The following is a 22,465-nucleotide window of genomic DNA, read 5'->3' as shown; positions in this document are numbered from 1 at the left end:
TCAGATGATCAAAGATGCCTGAATAGCCCTTTTGACTATAAGCATTTGAGTCACCTTTCTGTTACTACAGCAAGCATCAAAGTTTCCATTTAATTTAAATCTTGGTTTGGTAAAGTGAGTTTACCATGTAAGACCCTATGAAGACAGTTTTAATAAGGATATTTGAAAACTAGCAAAGGGAAAATGTTCTGGAATACTTGAGACATCGAGGAAAGTAAAGCAAGACAAAAATGATTTCCTTACACAGCAGTATGCCCAAATACACGTATGGAGAGGAAAATACAAAAGGCTAAACACGGCACCTTGGGTACACTTGTACAAAAAGTAAAATTGCCCCAAATGTGTACAGGTGGTTGAAAAAACTGTGAGCCACAGCACATTACTGAGCACAGCTCAGATTCATTTATTAGTTATCAGAGTTACGTAGCATAGGTACATTTTGATTTTTTGATTGTCAGTTTATCCATGCTAGCAAACTGCAAGGCCAACAATCAATTCCTGGACAGAGTCTTCCAATCCCACCCTAATGATTCTATAACTTCACCGAGGTTTTGTTTTGTGTTGTGCCATTCCACAAACAATCAGAACCACAACTATTCTCTAAATGCCACTCTAGATTTTTTGCTCCTGGACTACTTCAAGCAAGAGCTTTCTACAGAAGAAGTCTAAATGAAACAATGCACTGAAAATGTTCTTTGCAAAGAAGTATCGTAAAATTCTATAATCTTCATCAGGTAATCTTTCTGACTTACTATTCGGAAAAAAGCCTGCAGGTACAGCAAGAGTCTATATAGTTGAATCTTTAATTGCAGAAGAAAATCTAACAGACGAAAGCAATAGTAGCAGGCCTATAGTCTAAAAAGAAATGACTGATCTTTAGTGTGAAGTGGATGTATATTAATTCCTTGCACATCATGCTGCGTTTAAATATTTGTAAATAGATTCCTTACTGTAATTTTATTTTTCAAGTATGCAGTGAAATCCTACAGGCAGACACTGAACGCTGAAACGCTGGTGGAAAGCTTTCAAATACAAGAGTCATACTAAAAGAGAAACTCCAAAAGTTTTATTAGGATTTTAACAGACATTGCAAAAAAAAATATTGCATAATGATTGAAAACATATTTTAAACAAAGTAGCAACGTGGTATCAAGTAAAAGAAAGACTGGAACAGCTGTCTATGTATGCTGTAAGGAAGATGTAAAAGGAAAGGGGATACGGCGTTTTTAAAATTCAGGGGCAAATGTGAACAAGCCACATTTTGATAGACTGACTATACACCATAGATGTTTTATGAACTGCATAGCAGTGTTAAAAAAAAAAAAGTTTTATCCTAGCTATATTGTATTCCTGCATTTGCAGCAGTTTACAAGGCAGAGATTTTGTTTACAACATCAATAATTTTAATAGCTCTGGATTCTCGTAAAAAATAAAACTAATTTAACAACAACAAAAAAAGCCTGTATCTACATTTGAAAACAAAAGTGCATGAATTGAGAAATAGTGTTATTTCTTAAGAAGAACACCGAGTACTTAAAAAGTTCATTTTAATAAATCAACAACAGATAGTTTAGATGTAGATCTGCACTGTGCTACAAGTGAGATTCTACCAACACCAGCTCCTACAACTGGATACCCTCTTTTCCTAAGGAACGAAGATACACGCCCGCCTACCACCGCTTATCAGGGTTTTGGGTAGTTCTGAAGAAGGTCAAGTACCAAAACCATCACGCTGCTGACCAAGACAGATGCTTTAAAGTAGATTTTGCCATAAATTTGACCATAAGCTCCTCAGCAGTCAGGACCCTTCCAGTCACAACTACTTTTAAACATTAGAGAGCAGAAGCAAGGAGCCATTAGAGCTAAAAGATAAGAACTGATTAAAGTCTCTCTCCTGCCTCGTACTGAAGAATTTGTGGGTAAAAAAGCACTTCAACAACCCTGTTCTCTTAGGGCACTGTTTTTATTTTGTATTGTTACTTATTTATTTATATGTAATTCCTACCTAAAACCCAGTTGGTCAGATCTGTACATAAGATTCTCCTTTTCCTTTTCTGATTCTCCTTTCCACGTAACTGTGATAACAGTTAAGAATTACTGCAAATACTGTTGACTCCTCTGGTAAGTTTACTCAATTCCTCCCTTCAACGAAAAAAAAAAAGTGTGGAAAGAGAACATGTTGCTTCAGGATCCAGGCAGAGTTTCTGTTTGAGCTCTTGTAATTCAAACTCATGGCACTAAAACAATAGATTCAATTTTTTTTTTTTTTTTCTTCCTGGGCACCCCTAGCATTCTGGATAGAAAAAGGCAGAAGGCAGTGAATGTTTAGCTGGACCAGATCCAGAATAGGAAATGCACAGATACCAAAGTTGTGAACTGCAGCCAATCTAGCCATAAACAACTGTCCAGTACAGAATTTACAAGTAATAAATTTAGCCATTTTTGTAAACATCTCCTCCCTACTAATCTCTTTTTTTTCCTATAATGGAAATACGTACTGTATTTCTTTGTTCTAAACTCTAGTCTGTTTCTGTTTTAGCTTTGTGGCAGAGTTGCTAAGTGCAACAAGCTAGAGACACCAACATTAATACAAACAAATTGGAAAGTCAGTTCAAGTAATTACTGTTTTGCTATACCAGGGCATTTTTCATAGCGTGTATTCCCTATTCACAAATGCCTTGCAAGATCTTTTATTATGGAAGACTGGATACAAACTGAAGTCGTTCATTTAACAGATGTGGTTGAATAGACATTTCTGATATGCTTTATGCAATTAACAAATCATGTCTCATCTTATGAAGATGATACATTTGATATACATACCAGTAATTTAAAATGCTCCTCAAAAAAAAAAAGCAGCATTTTTCTAGACTAATTAACAGAAAAGGAGACAATACATCTCACAATACCATAAAACAAGAAAAGCCCTTTCATTAGCTGCATTATAAGTTCATAAATGTTCATCACATACTTTGAATTTCTGACTGCTCAAGCAATTTAACCCTCAGCCAATTGCAGGACAAGGAGGAACATTTTATATCAGGTGTCATTGCAAGTGCGAGCATAAAAACCAGGATTCCACGTTTTTAGCTCCAAAAGTTTTGCTCCCATGAGTGATGTAGCTGTTAATAGCTCAGCAGAAAAGTAATCATTTTTGACATGTCAAAATAAAGTTGTACTAAAAATTAAGCTGCTGTAAATCCGAGCTCATTTAAATCATTTCTTAAAAAAAAAATTTAAAAAGCTTATCCTAGGTCACCTGTTAATTAGGAACAGCAGTAGAACACTGATTTCATAACTAAAGATGTGCTTCAATGCTGAGTGTTTGAGATATCTACCATGACGTTTTGAATTCTTCCTCATCTTTCAAATATTCGGATTATAATTTGTTAAGAAAAATAAACCAAATGCAGAAAGTGCACTTGGTCAGGATTTTGTCCCAGTACGATTCAGTGTTTCCCATCTAAACATACATACCATTTAGAGGCCATTTTTGAAATGTCATCAGTCAACAGCAACATGGGCACCAATGAATTCAAAAAAACACACCTTAGGATTCCTTTTTTAAATTACATAAGTTAGATAAAACTACCCTGTCCAGCAAGTTCCAAATTTTTCAAACGTTAAGGCAACTTTCATTACTTTCCAGCTAAACAGTATTATAAAAAATAAATGTCACTTCAAACCTTATATACACAGTGACAGAGTAGATTTAGCTAGAAAGTATCTTTAGTACATTAATAAAGTGTCACGTAATATTACCGAGGTTATATCAGGTGCTTGAGTGTATGTGCAATTGGAGTGGCTGCAATATTTAAAGTACAGGTTTCAAAACAGAGCGCAGTGAACGTCCTTCTTTAGTGAGTTCTCGTGTTACACACATACATGGCAGTGGAACAGCCTCCTCTCTTCTTTCTACAGCATTATAGCTACATTTCTTCAGGTGATCAGCCATGCTTACGATGTCAGCAAACTTCCACTCGTTCACAGTACAGAAGGCTGTACTAAACCGCCAAACCTGGAAAACAAGGTTCAAAATGTTTTAAGATATCTGAACTCAGGAGATTAAGTGTCTGTGCTATATTTTCAAGACATGTTTTGGATCTATAAAAATCAATATGACAAAACCACACAAGTCCAAATTTTGGATAGACAGTCTGAGATTACACCAGTTAGCTCTGAGCAGTGGAAAGAAAGACAAGCAATAGCTTTTTAGTTTTCAGCTGTGGGGTGACCTAACTGCAGCCTTTCAGTACCTAAAGGGAGCCTACAAAGAAGAGGGGAATCAACTCTTTGAAAGGGTAGATAACTGCAGGACAAGGGGAAACGGTTTTAAGTTGCGGGAAGGAAGATTTAGGTTGGATGTCAGGGGGAAGTTCTTTATAGAGAGAGTGGTGAGGTGCTGGAACAGGCTGCCAATGCCCCATCCCTAGAGGTGTTCAAGGCCAGACTAGATGGTGCCCTGGGCAGCCTGATCTAGTATTAAGTGGGGAGGTTGGTGGTCCTGCATGTGTCAGGGGGGTTGGAGATTCATAATCCTTGAGCCCCTTCCAAGCTGGGCCATTCTATGATTCTATGATAGTGTGTGCCCACAAAATAGGTGCTAACAGAAGTTAAATGATGAAGTGCTGCATAATCATCTGTAATGGTCATGACTGGTAACTTTGTTAGAAAATTATGCATTTGTAAAATGATCAGCTTCCACAATTCCAAATGATTGCTGTGGATACTCTGCACTTTGGAGGCTAGGAAGAATTGAGAAACAATTTACAAAGGTCACTCGAAGGTTTTAAAAATAATTTACATACTTAAGGCACTCTATCATAACAACAAATAAGACCTGAACAGTTGAAGAAAAAGCAAAATTACTTAAAACAGAATAAATGCAAGAGATGCAAACTCTATAGGCAACTTTCCCACTTTTATGGAATATTTAAATACTAAAGAAAATAATGAGCTAAAAGCTAAAACCGAGAGTTTTCCCAAGATTTTAAAATGTTTATTTACACCAAATAAAAATGGGCAGACATTACTTTTACTTCTTGAAGTATGTGGAAAATTGAACCAGCCTGCTAGCCATTTTTTGCTAATTATTCTGTATGATAATCTATTTCTTGAAGGTATGTTATATAAAAAAAAAACAGTAGTAACGTTAGATCAGGAAAAACAGTAATAGAAAAGCAGAGATGACCAAATTAATACTTTCCATTTTACCACCAAAAATAACTTACCTTTTCTTTTATTTGCCAAGAAGAACTTCCATCTGGGTACTTTCTCTTCTCCCAAAGCAGTATCACCATTCCACGTGCTTGAAGCAAGCTTCCACACACATCTCTCATTAAACGTGACACTCTTGAAAGCTGACATAAACTAAAGCCATCTAGAAAACTAGCAATGTGTTGCAAAACCTCAAAAGGTAGACTACTCAAATGGTCATTGTGTAGTCCAATTAAGCAGCTTTTTGCTGGTTCTACTAATACTGTAGATATACTAGGCTGAACACCAAATGACCGTAAATGGCGGTCATGAATAATTTTTGCCCCTTGCGTTGAAGGACAAAACCTTCGTTGAGAATATGTACACCCATAATATGCCAAGGGACACCTCTGCTCCATCCAGCCATTAAGGCCAGCATGAATGTCACCATGCACATTCTTAAAATGAGAAGAAAATTCATTCCTCCTAAATAACTGTCCACAAACAAATGTAAACATTGAACGCTGTTTTGTTTGGTATCTAGCCACATATTCCAATACCAAATCCAGTCCAAGGGTCTGGAATGGACTTGGATTTGAGAGCTGTGGGTTGGCATGATCACACGCAGATGCTGAAGCTATTTCCCCCACCATTGTATTTGTGGCCAATATAGCTGATGGGAGAGAAAACGTTTGGGTCCCAAAGTCAACACGATACACATCTACAGTGCGACTTTCTGATATTCCCCTACCTCCAGGAGAGTCTCCTAGGCAAAACAACAGGGCTGCAGTGATTAGATCAATTCCCTGAAGACCCATAGGATCTTCTGTTATCTCCAAATCTGATGTATCAACAGCTTTGTCTTCTTTTGGTGCTGACCAAAGGAATTTGTACGATCGATGCCGCATAATTGAAAACACATCTACATTTCTCAGTCTTTCCTGCTCCACTTGCCTCTCTAAAATTTCCTCTTCATTAGCATTATGGGGAAGCAGCATATGATTAACACTGCCATTAACTAAGTGATCAGATGGTATTACTTCTTTAAGTTGTGATGTTACAGGGAAGGAGCTACAAGACTGTAAAGCTTCATCATCATGAGATGCAGTACATTCACCATTTGCTACACTGGATGATTTTGAATTAGATACACCAAGATCTTCATTCTGGTCCAACACCTTTGAACACTCATTTTCTACATGAAAACCATTACACAAGAGTGAGGAGTTATTAAGGTTTAGATTTAAGTCATGATTTTGTATTGCGTCATAACAAATATCACTAGAGCCATTTTGTTTCACTTGTGAATTTTGATGCAGGCTATCGAAGTTAATTCCCCCAACTGCTCCAATATTTTCTTCATCTGGATATTCATGGTCAGGCTTACTATCCTGAATAATGCCATTAGAAGCTTGTTCCTTAATCTCAGTATCTTCTTTCATCTCCTGTGGTGAAGTGCAGAGCCTTGAGTTTAACATACTAATGTCCCTAGTAGCAGTGTTCAGGATATCCAGAGCAGCAGCTAAACTCCTTGTTGTTTCTACAGTAGCTTGATAAAGTGCTCCATAGGACTCTTCATCTACAGGTACCAAACCATTGGAGCATACTGTATCTGGAGCAGTTGTTTTGACAGATGTTTGTTCTCTGGATTCTGACATTTGATCAGCTGCTTTTGACATCATAGTTGCTACCTTAAGTGATTCTAGTAACATGCGCTGGTCTTGAAGGGCCAAAGCCATATCGAGCTGCTCCACTTCATCAACATCTTTACTCAGATTTTCGTAAGATTTTCGGTCTGCATAACTGACAGGCCATCTGTTCCACTCCATGGTGCAACATACCACACTTGCAGGACAAACTTCCAGATGATCAGCGATTTTATTCCGGGCCACTATGAAGGGACATCCGAAGCCACTATTCAAACAAGGCACTCTTTCAAGTGGACATAAAATGCGATGTTCCTCAGCTTTACAGGAGTGAAAAACTGCTCCACAAACCAGTGGACAGCCTATCAAATCGCATGAAATGCCAGGTTCTGGTCTGGTCATACAGCGACGGCTGACACAGTTCACACAGTGCAAATGTTGCTGATGCTCCTCCATGACTGTAAATCCAATTCTGAAAGAAGAGAAGGGAAACAAAAAAACACAGAATATTAATTCAATATTGTTAATATTTACCAACAGTTATCTGCATTTTTGCATTCTCCATAAGTATGAAGAAATGTATATTAAAGCAACACAAACTGATCAGTAGTCAAGTAGTAGAAATTTTACCTCAAACAAAAAAGTTCACCCAAAAATTAAATATACACATTTGCATCAGAATACATGCACAAACTGTCAGTAGATATTAAATGTGTATCTTAGATAAAAACACTAAATAATCTTCTCTCAGGAAGAGCTCTTTTTCCCTGCCCATTCCAAATAGATGACTCAATAAAAACCAATGCATCATAATCGACTACCATTTACCACCTAAAATCGTAAACCATACAACTTACAGAGAAAGGAGACAAAATAAAGAAAGTCAGACTCATCCTCATCTGTGCTAAATATCCATTTCTCCAAACAAAGTTGCCTGGGCTACTTGCTACCAATTAAGCTTCCAACACCTTCTTCACGCAGTTCTCTTTAAGGCAACCTTCAACCTCAGCATTCATCTCAACCTCCTTTTGTGTCTCCACACACACTTCTGACAGAGAGCAGTCCTTTGTAACAGCTCTTCACTCTTACCAATTTCACCTGTTGCTTCTCTTTCATTTTTATATTTTTGCATAAATGTAGTTCAATGCATAGTATATTGCTAATTCCCTTTATTTCACTGAAAACTTTGATATTAAAACTATACTGCCCAAAACAGCCCCACTGATACATCTTCAGTTCAATCCACAAAAGGTAATTCATTTAATACATTCTACCACTCATCCTATTTACAACACTGGCAATTCAAAGTGTGGAGGTAACATGGCAACTCTATACAACTAGGACAAACAGCAATAAAAACCCAAACAGATCTGATTGCGCAATCTATTTCAACACACTGACATACACAAACCCAATCCTCTGCTGTGGTAACTGGAAAAAGGCAATAATTAAAAAAAGTTGAACTTGGCATCTTTGTATTGTACTTCCAGAAGCTCTGGAACTGCTTACCAACTTGAGTGCAGGCCTACATAAATGACCAAACCCTCCCACGTGCTCCAAAAAACTCCCCTGCAGAAGTGATACCGCTGGGATTACAGTTCAGAGATACCAGAGAATGACTAACACAGAGCCAGACCTCAAAATACATTGCTCAGTTCCATCTTTTCCTTACTCCCTAAGCTCCAAATAAAGTTTGGTTGTTTGTTGTTGTTTTTTGTTTTAATAAAAATAAAATGCTTGCAGAATGTAAGCTTAATAGAACAGAAATGGTTCCTTACTTTTTTTTCTACTGGCTGAAAAATGGGCTCAGTAAACACTTCAGTTTTAATTCATTAAAACTTCTTAAATGAAAAGCACTCTAAAAATAAGAATGAAGAGTATTATTCCTTTTGTTCAAACTGAAGATAAGAGGAAACAAAACAGCTTTTCAGACACTCCACTTTAAATTATTTAAAGCATTTAAATAGAGTTCTGTCCAACTTCACTCAGCTGTATTCTTTCAATACTTTGATATTCATGCCAGCTTGAAGTACCAATCAGTTCTCATCCCTCCATTTCTTGTAATTTGGATAACTCAAATATTTCAGCCACCCACTCTCCCCGAACACTTCTAACAAAGAAGCATATGTGCTACACTTAGCAGGAAAAACACAGCTGAATTTTCCCCACTGTACCTTTGTATTTATATACTGAGTAACAAGTTTCTTCATCAAATGCATCAGTCACTGAACTCTGTGACTGACTGACTGCTAAGCATTTCAGCAAAACTTCATGGCACACAAAACGCTTTAACCTTACATACCAAAACTGATGGCATCTAACAGAAAGATCTTAAAAACGTTCAGGAAAGAATCAGTTGGGGAATATTACTGGACAAAGAATGCAATTTTATTTGTAGCCCTTTCACCAAAGCTCTCCTTTTAAGTAATTCCTGTCAAATACAACAGTCTACCTGCTGATAGACCAAAACAACCTTGGAATTTTGCATCAGTACTAAAACCAAACTCCAGGTTTCCTGGAGTCAATCAGAACAGAGATCTGAAGGAACCTCTTGGATTACATGTTTATTTTAGAGCACTTGACACATAATGGAAACAGCCTTGAAAAAGAACAATGTTTGTTGAGAATGAAAAAGACTTCATAGGGCCCAGCCCTCCCTGCATCTAAATACAGCCTGGCTCCCATCAGTCTGGTAGCAGCAAAGCTTAATTTAATCAGTAACCCACACAATTACATTTTAAAATAAATAAATGTTTACCTGCTTTGCAAAAAGCTGTGCCCCTGGCTCAGTTTAAGAATCAAGCTGTTTCTAGACCAGGCAGCAGGTTTGTTAGCTAGAGCACAGAGCTATGCTAGCACTGCTGTCTTGCTTCTAGGCCAAAGCTGGCTTACATTCAGGCTGCTCAGAATGCAGTCAACCAGAGCTCATGTTTGCCTGCACCATTTGTGTAGACATACCCTAAATTAGTCAACTACCATTAAATACTACCTTTAAATAGCCCATGTGAGCTTGCACAGAAGTACATTCTATTGAGACAGTAAAACATCCTCCTCCCTAGCATGCTATCTTGGTCTTTACAAGTCAGATTGTGAAACTCGAGTTGTGTGATTATACCAGCTTATCTCAAGCTCCAAGGCTCCTTTCACACAAGCTAACCCTTACCAAAACCTAACGATCTCATAGAGAAAAATGAGATTTTGAAGTGTGTGAGAAGGAGACAGAACCTGGTAAAAAACATTAAATACCACTAACAGTTTATGAAGACCACATCGGATTCTAAAATATCATATGCTACCAACAGGTAGATGCTAATTCTGATAGCAGATGTTTTCAGCTGGTTTTTTTTGGTTGGTTGGTTGGTTGGTTGGGCTTTTTTAATAAAGAAGCAGTTATGTAAGCGAACAACTAAATAGCTGAAAAAAATCTACTCTCTCAGAACCTTTAAATTAGAATTTTACTGACACCTACAAAAGCCATATTGGTATTAAATGTTTTTCCTATTAAAATTCAAATCCTGTGGCTCTATGAGCAATACATGATCTAAAAGCTATTTGGACATCAGTAGAGCATCAGCATGACTTTCACTACAGTTCTGCACAAGTCTTAACTTCATAGCACCTGCTGCAGAACTGCTTGTGAACCACAAAACTTAGTAACTCTTTGATTCACCAATTAAGTGTATCCACACATGAATCATTTTCCTTTGAAGTTCCACAAATGAGGTATTACTACACAGAGAGCATGAGCCACCACCTTCTTCCCAAACACTATTTGATGAAGAAAAAACTATTGGATAAAGGATAAAGAAAACTATTGCTGGATGCAGCAAGCTCTGAAGCTGTGCTATCGATTACTCTGATAGACAAAAGTGAAGACCCCGTAAAGCACACCAATGCTGACCAGAAGAAAAACAAGCTGTCATTAAAACACATGCAAATAACATTTACAGTGTTTGTACCCCATTATGTTTCTTGCCACAATTTGCTGAGAAGACAAAATGTCAAATCAGTGACTATAGCAAGAAGGAACAGCTGTCCTTTTCTGATAGCATAGTGTCAGCAACTAAGTTCAGTTCATATGAGATGCTTAAGTACACGCACTTGACTGTTACCAGCAGAGAAACCTAAAAATACATCCAGTTCCAATGAGGTGACCACTGGTCTCAGAATTTGTGCAATCACTTGATGTTATTGTACATACTATACAGTCAGCTGACCAAATCAGCCAGAGCATGCTTTGAAAATCTGTCATAATTAAAAGGATTAAAATTCCAGCTGCTACAGCCACATGATTTTCAGTTGCTGTTGTAACACAAACATTAAAATAGCATAACAGGAGTTTTGAACAGTCACTGCACAATAGTTCAGCTTAAGCGGGAGCTCTGTCTTCTGTACCACAAAGCGTAAGCGTACTTAGTTTTAACAAAGTTGCAATCTGCTTACTTACTCCCCTCTACATGAACTCTTTGGTCCCAATAAGAAGGAAATCATTGCAATTACTGCCACTGCTGGAACCTCCATTACTCAGATGCTTTCTATTCAACAAACCTATAAAAGCTCACCTCTCTTCAAGACTCTTCCGTCTACCAAATTTGATTAAATAGGCCAACAGGTTCTTAAATTACTGGTGCGAGGAAGTAGAAGAACAGAGATACACAAGCAGCACTACAGGTTTAAACTCCCAGGAGCATCCAAAACCACCCACAAGCAACCATATGTATGCAAACCATTCTAAAAAATTTCCTGCTGTTCTGGAGATTGAACAAGTCACTGAATCTTCCATCTTTTAACCATCTCCGTGGCTAAGATTAGATAGCAAGAAGAAGAAAGAGAGCAACATAAGAACGTTTTAGAATATTCTGCCAAAAATAGAATTGGTAGTCCTACAGAAAGCACAGAACAAACTATCTTGTTTTCCTACATTCTCCAGTGCATAGGAGAGTATCATTAACCTTGACTGGAAAAGCTGCTGAAAACAAATTTCAGTCTTCTAGAAGGTAAGCTATTCTTGTCACAACTGTCTTGCACAAGTATAACAACTTTCATACTTACAAAGCATACAGAATATTTGTGTTACGCATGTTACACTCGCTTTCTGTTGTTGGTTTTGTTTTTTTTTTTGTGGAAGTTTTATCTGGTTGGTTGGTTTGGGGATTTGTTGATTTGTTGTTGTTGTTGTTGCTTGGTGTGGCTTTTTCTGATTTATCAGTTTTCAAATGATGGATAACATGAACTGGAGGTTTGTTCTTCTGACACCATTCCAACAGGAGGAATGACAGGTATCACCACTAGCTGCCATCCCAGCTTGAGACAAAAAAAAGGCAAATCTACTCATCAACCTCTGCTCACCAAGACTCAACAAGGACCAAGGTTAAACAGCCTCATTCTAAGGCTTCTTCAAAACCAATGCAGCCTTTGTCCCCCACGTTAGGGAGCAGGTCACCTCAAATCCAACTTAAATTTTTGTCTCTCTACAGCATTGGGAAGACAGGAAATAGAAAACACAAATATAGAGGAAATAGGAAATACAAATTTTAATCTAATGCTACACTAATTTTCAGCTACTCCTTCAAGTGACAAATTCTGAAGCACAACACTCAACATTACAAACTGCTAGATCCTTATGTGGAGTAACATTATGAAGAAGTGACAAATTTACACATTATGTACTTTAGCTGCTCAAGTAATAGGGTAGTATATATAGCCACCTTATATCTTATAGTATCCTACATATGAGGCAATATATATTTTTTTTTAATACAGCTTTCCTAGTTCCAAAGAGAAGTTCTTGACAGGGATTTTATGAAGCCTTATTTCTTCAAATTGGTTTATACCAGAGAGACTTCAACAAAGTAAAGTCCTTTCAGATACCACACTTAAAACCTCAACATTATACAAGTGACTCTTTTCCCCCATTTCTCAGAGTTCATCAAGTTCATCAACTCCAGCTTCTGTTACAACTAGGTGCATCGCAGTTATCAACCCAAATGTTCTGAATGTAGTTTTAAAAAGTTTTCCCAGCATACCAAAGACAACAGCATCATCCCTGGCTGGTAGAGAGTGCACATGTTGGATATATGAGATTAAGTCAGGATTATTTCATAATCAGTGAATGCAGAACAAGCAGCTTCAATTAACTAAAGCCCAAACTACTACACAAGTAGTATGCTGCTTTCACTATTATCATCACAGGCTACAGCAATTTACATGTAACACATCAAAGAGGCAGAAAATGATCAGGCTCGAAACATGGCTTCTTACTGCAAGGGAAAACACAAGCATACATCCTTCTGCAAGGTTCTGCTTTTATCAGGGATATAGCACAAAGGATAGTATTAGTATTAACTGTTTTATGAACTAAAATTTAAAGTTATCCACCTACTTAAAAAATACAAAGCAAATTAGAAATTTCTAACTACAGCAAAATAGTGAGTGTTAGAATTTGTAAAAAAAAAATAAAAATAAAAAAAGAAGTGCAAATTTTTACGTGCCAATCTTGAAAAGAAGAGCTTTTCTGTGTCTACCTCCTCAAAATATCCATCCTATTACACAAGCTGACCTGTATTTTGCATTCTTTTGGGTAACACTTTAGGAGTTCCTTTTTCCCCAGTGGTAAAACATCTTCCTCCCATTCATAGAATTCACTGAGATATTTCCTTTCAAATCACTGCAGATGAAAAAATAGAACCAAAAGCAAAACAAAACACTGCTTTGACTGAAGCAGACACTCACTATGCTTTGTGTATCTTGACTGCTTCCACTTTACAGCAGAACACTTTCTCTACTGCTATCAAGATCCAAGAATGTAAAAAAAAAAAAAAAAAAAAAAAAAAAAATACCAACAAAAAACCAAAACCAAACTACTACGCTTTCCTTAGAGTACTTTTGTGACAGATTTGCCATGCATTCTTCTTGACACATTCCCCAAAGAAGAAACCAGAAGGCCTAAATGTGCATTTTGCCACAGGACAATCACACCAGGAACAGCTATGCTTGCTGCATGGCTCAGGCACAAAAGCACTCTACCTGTTGAGATGGTGACAGGGCAGAGTCAGCTAGAGAGCCAGCAGATTTCATGTGTAAAGTACTTCTGAACTTGAGCTCAGTGTGACTCCTTTTGATTGCTGCAGACTCTGCAAAAAAAAAAAAAAAAAAAAAAAGATCAAGGTTTGATTTCTGGGATATAGATTGCTTTCCATATGTACAATCCTCTGAGAAGGTTGTTTGGTTATGCTACCTGTAGCTACAAATGGTTAAATATTATTGCATTTTTCAGAGAAAAATAAACAGGTCTTTAATAGACTTTAAAACTGCAATGTCATTCTAGTTTACTTCTAGCTGTTAGTCACACTAGATGGTTACTTCAATGTAAGGCTAGAAAAGACTGCTCTTCAAAGTTATTATTACAACCTGCTTCACTTTATTCTCTGGTTTGGCTCACCAGGAATCCTGCAGGAAAAATATGCATGAAACTTGAATTAAAGACTGCAACAGTTGGAGAACTAAAAAAACATTTCAAGTTTGATTATTTTATAAACTGCCTTTTATTCTAGTTAAAATTTGTCCAGCTTCAGTCTTCAGACTTAAAAACTTATTAAACCGTTGCTTAATATGAATTAGTTCTTTACTAAACAGGCTTCTTCTATGTGTTCATACACATGCACTTATTAAAACTCAACAGTGATGGAGCAGAGGTTATATATCTGAATAAACAATGCCACGCTCAGATATCAAGTCACAAATCCTACCGAAAACCAGAAATGAAAATAAACCATCCTCAGAAATCAGAACCATAGCTACTGCTTAAAATGTAAAGCTTTTTTCATTGCAGCTGGTAGTTGTACATCCAGAAGAAGGCAAAACCAAATTCCTATTCTTCTCCTTATACAATATTTTAATTCATACACGGTGCTGCAGAATACCTGCCCTTACATTTACAGAGATCAGGCCAAAAATCTTGTTACTGTACCACTTCAGGTCTTACTACGCAAGTTGAACCAGTTCCCACAGCTATGTAATAAAGTGACTGCAAAATGGAACGTGAACACAACTGAATCTCTAAAACCAAAACACAGATGTAGTGTTCTCTGCACACATAAGGATATTTTACTATTAAAACATATATCCCTGCTAGTGGCACGGAGCCTGATCACTTTATAAGAAAAGCAGTTAGCATACCAAAATCTTAACGTTCCATCTACCTCCTCCCCACTGCATCAGATAATAGTGAACTACAAAGACTATCCTAAAATAATTTGAAATTTTTAATGTAGATGAGAAAGAATAGGAAAACAAGATCAGAAGTGATGCTAGGAATTTCAACCTATCCCATTTTCAGGTATTTGGCTTCCCCCCCAACATACTACATGGTTTTAAAAGCAATATCCAGTTTCAAAGAAACAAAAACCAGCCAACCAAACAATAACCACAACAAACAAACGAGAAGCAGCAGAAACCCCCCACCATTTTCTAAACAGAACAAAACTTATCTCAAACTGCCCTTGGCAGGAAGCTGGCAATTTATCTCCTGATGAGCATGTAATATGCTGATCTTTCAATGCTTGTAACTCAGATCTAGAACTGGAAAACACACAGGTTTGTGGACATACAAGTCATCAATTTCTGATCTCTAATATAAATTAAACCGCCCTTCCCAAGTGTCAGTGGGCACAAAGCTATTACTTTTTCCACAGACTCCAACTGAACATTCCCATCCAAATACATCCCATGGCTGATGACAATAGTGACTCAGCTAAAAGAAGTTTTTGGAAGAGCATTACAGTTATGAAAATAAAGAACACCTGAAAAGATCCTATTTGCAAAAACCTGGCATTCCAACAAATTTCTCTATCCCACTGGATTTTTGGAGAACTACAGTTTATACTAGAGATGCTGCTAAGTAAACAAATATGAAGCTTAACTTCCATAAGCAACCACCATATCATCTGTCTCCTGGCACCTATGAGACGAGATCCAACCCAGGCATCACTACACAAAGATCACTGAATCAACAACAGAAGTTCCACACAGAATGCTGTAACCACACAAATTGAGAGTTTATCTCAGTGAGCCTCTTGTTCTCATGCCTTAAGTTTAAACCTATCAGGTTTTCATCATGGTTTCACATTAAGAGCTCAGAGATCAATGTTTGACATTTGGTCAACAGTGCAGTCTACTCAATTAGATGTCCTACAGGCTGTAAAGGTTTGCACGGTATTTTACATTCAGATGGCATTAACAGATTATAATGAAATGAAAAACCATTAAAAACAGCAGCTTACAATGAAAGTCAGAATCTAGAGCTCCCCTGCAACTTCAATTTCCTTGGTCTGTTTTATACCACAAGATTTTACTGTCCACGCTAAAAAACAGTGTCTGGACCTTGAAAAAGCTTACATAGATTTCTCTATAATCCTTACTCAATTTTAAACCCTCACTTTAGAGCTGTCCTTTCAGGAATATTCAACCTCTGAACAATCAAGATGCCTCACTGACAGAAACTCAACACATCTTTACTCTTACTGTTCAGATAAGGAAATTGAAAGAGAATTGTCACCAGTGCAAATCATCATTACCTATGCGATTCCCTATGCTCATCCCTGTACCACTTGTTCCCATTGCCAGAGGCAAACAGCATTTGCTTCATTTGAGATGGAACTCACCAAAGGAATGTGTTCATCAATAAGAAGGAAATTATGTTGATGTGTTGGTTTTCTTTCAGTTCAATTGAACACAAAAGCACATGTTTGTTACAATGCTGAAATCCCCAGCAGCTGCAGAAGAGCACTCACAGACTGACATCCCTATGCTGTCACAGCCACGTGCTTAACATAAGTACTGGAAAAAGCCCTTCAGGACATAGGTTAAAAAAAAATAAAAATGGGTTGCCTATGAATGTACAGAAATCTTGCCAAAAAACTTTCCGACCAGGTACTGCAAGTTAGACATATCACTCATTAAACTTCTATCATCAAAGTAAGAGGCGAATTACAAAGTTAATTGAGTAAACCAATAATTTAGTTACAAAGAGAAAGAACATCCAAGAAGCACAGCAAAGACACTGCTTTTGCTTAGACTTTGCCCATTCTGCTAGGACTCTCCTATTCTCTAACACCTTCCAACTTGAGGAAAGAATGAGACAGAGGTCCCGCAAAGAGTCTCAGTTTGCAATACATCTTCAGTTCATTGTGAATCTATTTCTTTTCCAAGTGCAGCCAGACCAGTATTGAAAAAATACTCAAAGCCGTTTAGAGGCAAACAGAGCAGAAGACAGACTAAAGTTGCCAGTGTATCTCTTTGCTTACTTTGCTCGGCAACCAACGAGCTTAACAATATTTTCTGTACTTGTAGAAGAGAAGTGTTGAGAGAAAGACCACAGAAAAGCATCACTAACATTCTCATCACCACACATCACTGGGGATACATGAGCCTTAAGCTTCCAAATCACAGCACAAGGTGTATGACATGCATCAGATGGCAGCAGCTGCACAGGGAAAGGATTTGAGTACCAAAAGTGTTCTTCAGGAAAGAAAGAAAAGACAAAAACAGAGAAAGCAGAGGGAGATCTCCTTCCTTAAGCAGCAGCAGAAGCAAAGTGATGCTGCAGTTACAACAGTACAGGCCCAGTTTAGGATCAGCACACTCACACACTCTGATTCTGGCACAATAACAACACAATCAGCAAAAGGGAAGCAAGGATTAGGAAAAGCTCCTCGGCCAAACCTGCGCAGAACTTTACAGAACAAAAGAAAGCCCTCTCTCCGGCCCACGGGATCCCTCCCTTGGGATTTCAAACAGCGGCAGCACCGCAACTTGTGAAAGCGCGGCTGCTGCACCGTTTCAGTGCCTCAGTTGCGTGCCTCAAACCAGCCCCTGTCACAGCCCGACACGCGACCGATCACCGACCTGCGGGGTCACACGAGTGCAGCTACGCAGCCTTCCTCGCCTTTACGTGGCAGACAGAAGCTTCCAGCACAGGCCTACAACCCGTTAACAAAAGGAACGGAGAGAAGCAAAAATTTTGAGAAAGCGCAACGTCTTGCATAATCCGAGCACGGCGGCTGGGAACCCGGGGGGGATTTTACAGAGGGCTTTCGGCAATACCTCTGGATTACTCCCGCTCTTCCCCTCTCACACCCGCAGACCTCACCGGGCAGCCCGGCCCTGCCCCGTCCGTGCCGGTGGCGGTGCAGGCGGCAGTGTTCGCTACGCTCCGGGCGGCGGCAGGCCCGCGTCAGGGCCGAGCGGAGGGGGCGGGGCGGGCACCCTACAAGGCCCGTTCCCACCGGCACGGGGCGGGGAGGAGGGGACACGAGCGAAGAGCACCCCGAGCCCCCGGGCCGCCTAAGGGAGGCCGCGATCGGCACCGCCCCCACGTCGGCCGGGCGCTGTCAGGGACCCCGGCACCCCCCCCGCCCCGCCGCCGCTTGTTTACCCCCGGGCTGCCGGGTGGCCGCCGCCGGCCGGCCGGCAAAGGGACGCGGCCCCGCTGAGAACGCAGGCCTCGGCCGCTGATAGCCTCAGCTCACCCGTCGCCGTCGCTCGGCAGGCAGCAGGGAGCGGAGGAGAAGGGCCGCGTCGCCGCGCCGCGCCGCGCCTCGCCCTTTCCCCGCTGGGATCTCGCCGAGTGCCGGGCTCACGCGCGGCCCCGCTGCCGGCCGCGCCCCCAACGGCCGCGCGCGCGAGGCGGGCGGGCACGCGCGCGCGAGACGAACAGACGGCTCCTTCTCGGCTACGGAGGGGCGTGGCCACGGGGCAGGGCGAAATGCCCGGATGTCGCGTGCTTTCCCTGCACTCTCCCCCATCCCCCCACTGACGCGCGCCCAAGGCGCATTAGCGGCAGTGGCAGCGGTGGAGTCTGCGGGCTCAGGGAGCCCCACTGAACAAAACGTTTTGGGTTTTTTTTTTTTTTTCTTTTTGTTTTTTTTCCTAGAAACCTGGCCTGGCTCCCGGCCAACTGCAAGACAGCCGCAGCCAACTCCTGCCTAGGCCGCGGTTTTTTTGTCAGGATGAACACGTCCTGCTTCGAGTGCATACAGCACGCCTTCTGCTGCAAGGAGAGCAGCTACGTTTTAGCCAAGCACTTGAAGGAGCACAGTAACGTAAGCATGCTTTATAGTCACTGGAAATAGAGATTCACGGTACCAGTCTATTGACTTGTGGATGCCCCATCCCTGCAGGCATTCAAGGCCAGGCTGGATGTGGCTCTTTGCAGTTGGTCTGGTGGTTGGTGACCCTGCACATAGCAGGGGGGTTGAAACTAGATGATCATCCTGGTCCTTTTCAACCCAGGCCATTCTACGATCCTGTGATTCTGTGACTTCAGTGTGGGAGCAAGTAAAAGACATGGAAGTTGCAAGTTTAAACATTTAGAATCCTTAGAACTTATTACCTCTACTTACTCTAAAAATAAGAGAGCATGGAAGAAAGATAGATGTAAAAGAAGCCACTGTGTTAATGTTTGGAACATAAGAAAACCTAGGATGACCTCAACAGAAGGCATCATTGCCAGCTCTTCCTTTAATAAGCATTCTCAGGTTTGCCCCACCCTTATACTACAGCCTTGATCTTCCTCGATCCTGAGAACAGGCCATATATTTCCTTTATAGGTTTGATTATAGGATCAAGACATAATCATCTGGCCAAGTGAGCTCCAGAAAATGGTAGGGACCAGCTCCGTGACTCACAGAAGCCAAGCAAAATAATTTCATCTGCGCAGCAGGCAATTACACAAATTGCTGGGCAGAATCCATGTAAGCACTCACTGGTTTTCGCAACTGCTGCTGTTTATTGGTAATGTCTTCTGTGGGACAGATTTAGTTTGCTTTGTTGTTGCTTCTCCCCACAGAGTGGAGTATAGTCTATGACTGACAGATCGACCTGCTGCAATAGTATTAATTACATAGGGCGTTGTAGAGCTTTTGTTTCTGATGGACTGTGCGTAGCAACCACGCTTCAATGATGGAAATGGAGCCTTTTTGTTTTACTTGTCTCTTTTGAATGAAGAAAATGAACTTCTGTGGTTTAGACTTCCCTCATGACTCAGCTGAATCTCGTCTGGTCATTTGGTCTATTCAGGGAAGAGTCTGCTGCTTCTGTAATGCTTTAGTGCATAGTGGTGAGCAGGCCCTGAGCTAGCCTATTCTGCCATTCAGTGTGATCCAGCAAGTTGGAATCTCACTGTTTGGCTTAGTACCATTGCCCTACAAGCCAAAAAGTCTTGGAGAATACTGTCAGTGAACAACTGTAGAGGCTCTTTTCTACTGGCTTAAGTCCAAAGTGAATGAAACTTCATTCTGGTTGCTCATAAATGGAAAATGAGCATCTGTATCTGGTCCGGTATTGTTCTGTACATGACACTGACACTGAAGTTGTCAGAAGAGTGAAGTGTAAATTGATTCTTGTGGCAGTGTAATTCACTTATCTTCCCAAGTCTGAAGCAAAACCTGTATCAAATGCTGAAGCAGTCAGTGAGATGTGCAGACTATCTCCTGTAAGCTGCTAACTGTGCATGAAATAAAGCAGATTTCTTCGTGAGGTCATAAAAGGTGAAATCTGTTTACCAATACGCTTTCTAATAAAGGCAAATAATTTAGGCACTTTCTAGTTTCACATCCTAACAAATCACAGTTGTTTTTCTCTGACAGTTGTTTGTGTCTGGAAATTCTTTTTACATGCAGATATAGAAGAAAAAAATTACAAATGTTTCCGAAGCTCATTTGCAAGTAGATTTATTAATGCTTGAATGTTCATATTTAGCAGTGTGCAAAATAAACAGCTGAGATCTGCCCACAAAGCCTCATAAGCAATTTACACTTCACAGCTTTGAGAGCAAAATATTTCCAAACAACAGAGACCTCAGCAGAAGTTTTTTTACACCTCCTGATTTCATTTTCAGCTTAGGGCCATAAGGAGACTTGAAACTTTACTTAATATCTCTATGGTAATACGTCTCCTGTAAAAGCCTTTCCCTTCAGTAAGGCACCTCTTCTGTCATTAAAAAAGACATAACCTATAAATTTGAAATGATGCAGGAGTCAGATTCTCCTTTGCAAAGTTTTTGATAGTAGCCATGTTTAAGCTTTTAGAAGTCCTGCTATACAGAATGTAAGAGAATCAGTTACAACAGCTCTTTTGAATTTTGGTGCTTAAGATTGTTTTTACATCATTCTATCTTCAGTATGGGAAGGTTTTTATGATGGGATAGTCCACATTTGCATCAGGTCAGATGTCTCAATTTCAGCATAATTGCCCGCCTACCTGGTTACAACCATAGAAGTTGTGGTGGGTGGGTACTGCATATGTTCTGGGGGAATGCACTGAAGCACAGGTACTGGGATATAAATACCTTCAAGTCAATCTAATTTTAATCAGTCCAACTGTACTCCCTTTGTTGGCCATAGACCTATGGAGGAGCAAGACAGAAAAGATCAATGCTTTTTCACAGAGCGAAAAAAAATAATGTTACTGCATCAAAACTCTTTTCATCAAAACCAAATTGAAAACTCTCAGGTGATAGTTAGATACCTTTCTCATAGGTTAAAAACAAAAAACAAAAAACGCAACAAAAACAACACACTATAGCTGTAATAAATTATAGCATTTATATTTCAGCTAGTCTTAGTGAACTACATGGGAGGACTAAAGTAAATATTGAAACATCAAAAACATTAGTTCTGACACCTTCAACTTTATATGGAATTAAAAACCATAGACTTCAGCAAAATAAGCTTCAGTTAGATTTTCTTGTGATAATTGAGACCAAATACTGGAAGACATGGCAGAGAAATCAGCAGATCATGAGGCTATTTCTAAGTTGTGAAAGTAGCATAGTCAGCTGAGCTGGCAGAGAAGGGGATGGTTTTATTAGATGAAAGAAAAGTTTTCTAAATATTCCACTTACGATTAGAAGTACCATCAGTGCTCCCCTAGGGACTAAGGTTTCAGTTGACTGAACTTTTAGTCTGGAGAGAAAACAATAGGCAAGGTTTATAGAGGATCCTCTTCCAATGAAATCTAACCAATAATATATTATCTTAAAAGAGATCAGGTTCCCTCACTTCAAAAGCGTTTATGAAAGAACATTCCTGCAGCAGGAATTACCACTGCAGTGTTTATCTGAGGGGGAAAGGAGCTAAGGATCAAGTGCTACATCAGGTGATTCAACTTGGGAGTACCGGGTCAGAATATCAAATACAGACTGCTGCTGGTTGTGCAGTTCTGTAGCTTATTTCTGTCTTTGGCAGCATCGTGATAGATAGATTGAAAAGGAGCAGTCAGGAGTAACTGGAATGCAATTAGAGCTGGTTGGTCTATCAGTAAGCTGTCAAACACGTCACAAACTTGTGGCTTCAGTTTTGATCATGGCTTATGCACAGGAAGGCATGGTAGCTCCCAGTCTTTGAGACTGGTCAGGAAGCTAAACTCATTAGTCACACAGGAACATCAGGCTGGGTTGTGCCTGTACACGCTAATCCATAAGAGTACACAGATAAAGAAATCATGCCCCTTCACAGCATGTGCACAAATACATTCAAGTTTTGGGATTGCAGTAGATTTAAACTATAATATACTCAAACTGTGGTAAGAATCAATCTTCAAAGCATTGTCAGGTTGTATTTTTG

General features: G+C 39.6%; 1 protein-coding gene across 7 annotated transcripts; it reads right to left on the bottom strand.

The window, feature by feature from the left end:
- Positions 1-1,044: 1,044 nt before the first annotated feature.
- On the bottom strand, positions 1,045-18,515 carry FBXO30 (F-box protein 30). Of its 7 annotated transcripts, none has more exons than XM_052670946.1 (4): positions 18,371-18,515; positions 13,869-13,975; positions 5,232-7,314; positions 1,045-4,018 (listed from the first exon to the last, which is right to left on the bottom strand). In XM_052670946.1, the coding sequence occupies exons 3-4, from the start codon at positions 7,296-7,298 to the stop codon at positions 3,815-3,817; spliced, it is 2,271 nt and encodes a 756-aa protein (XP_052526906.1). In that variant the 5' UTR covers positions 7,299-7,314; positions 13,869-13,975; positions 18,371-18,515; the 3' UTR covers positions 1,045-3,814. The 7 variants fall into 7 exon arrangements, with proteins under 7 accessions (XP_052526906.1, XP_052526928.1, XP_052526938.1 ...); XM_052670968.1 differs by having other exon boundaries at positions 18,277-18,496; XM_052670978.1 differs by lacking the exon at positions 18,371-18,515 and adding an exon at positions 17,946-18,073.
- Between the last annotated feature and the right edge of the window lie 3,950 nt (positions 18,516-22,465).

The sequence above is a fragment of the Tympanuchus pallidicinctus genome, unplaced genomic scaffold (genome assembly GCF_026119805.1).
Source record: "Tympanuchus pallidicinctus isolate F22 unplaced genomic scaffold, pur_lepc_1.0 scaffold1, whole genome shotgun sequence".
NCBI lineage: Eukaryota > Metazoa > Chordata > Aves > Galliformes > Phasianidae > Tympanuchus > Tympanuchus pallidicinctus.
Note: the sequence above shows the minus strand (reverse complement) of the source record. Positions and strands in the feature narration are given on the sequence as shown.

Excerpts from the sequence above, each read along its gene's own strand:
- FBXO30 (XM_052670946.1), bottom strand. The coding sequence starts at position 7,298 with ATGGAGGAGCATCAGCAACATTTGCACTGTGTGAACTGTGTCAGCCGT. Across the intron at positions 4,019-5,231 it reads CTTGGCAAATAAAAGAAAAG|GTTTGGCGGTTTAGTACAGC; the intron begins GTAAGTTATTTT and ends CTTGTTTTCCAG.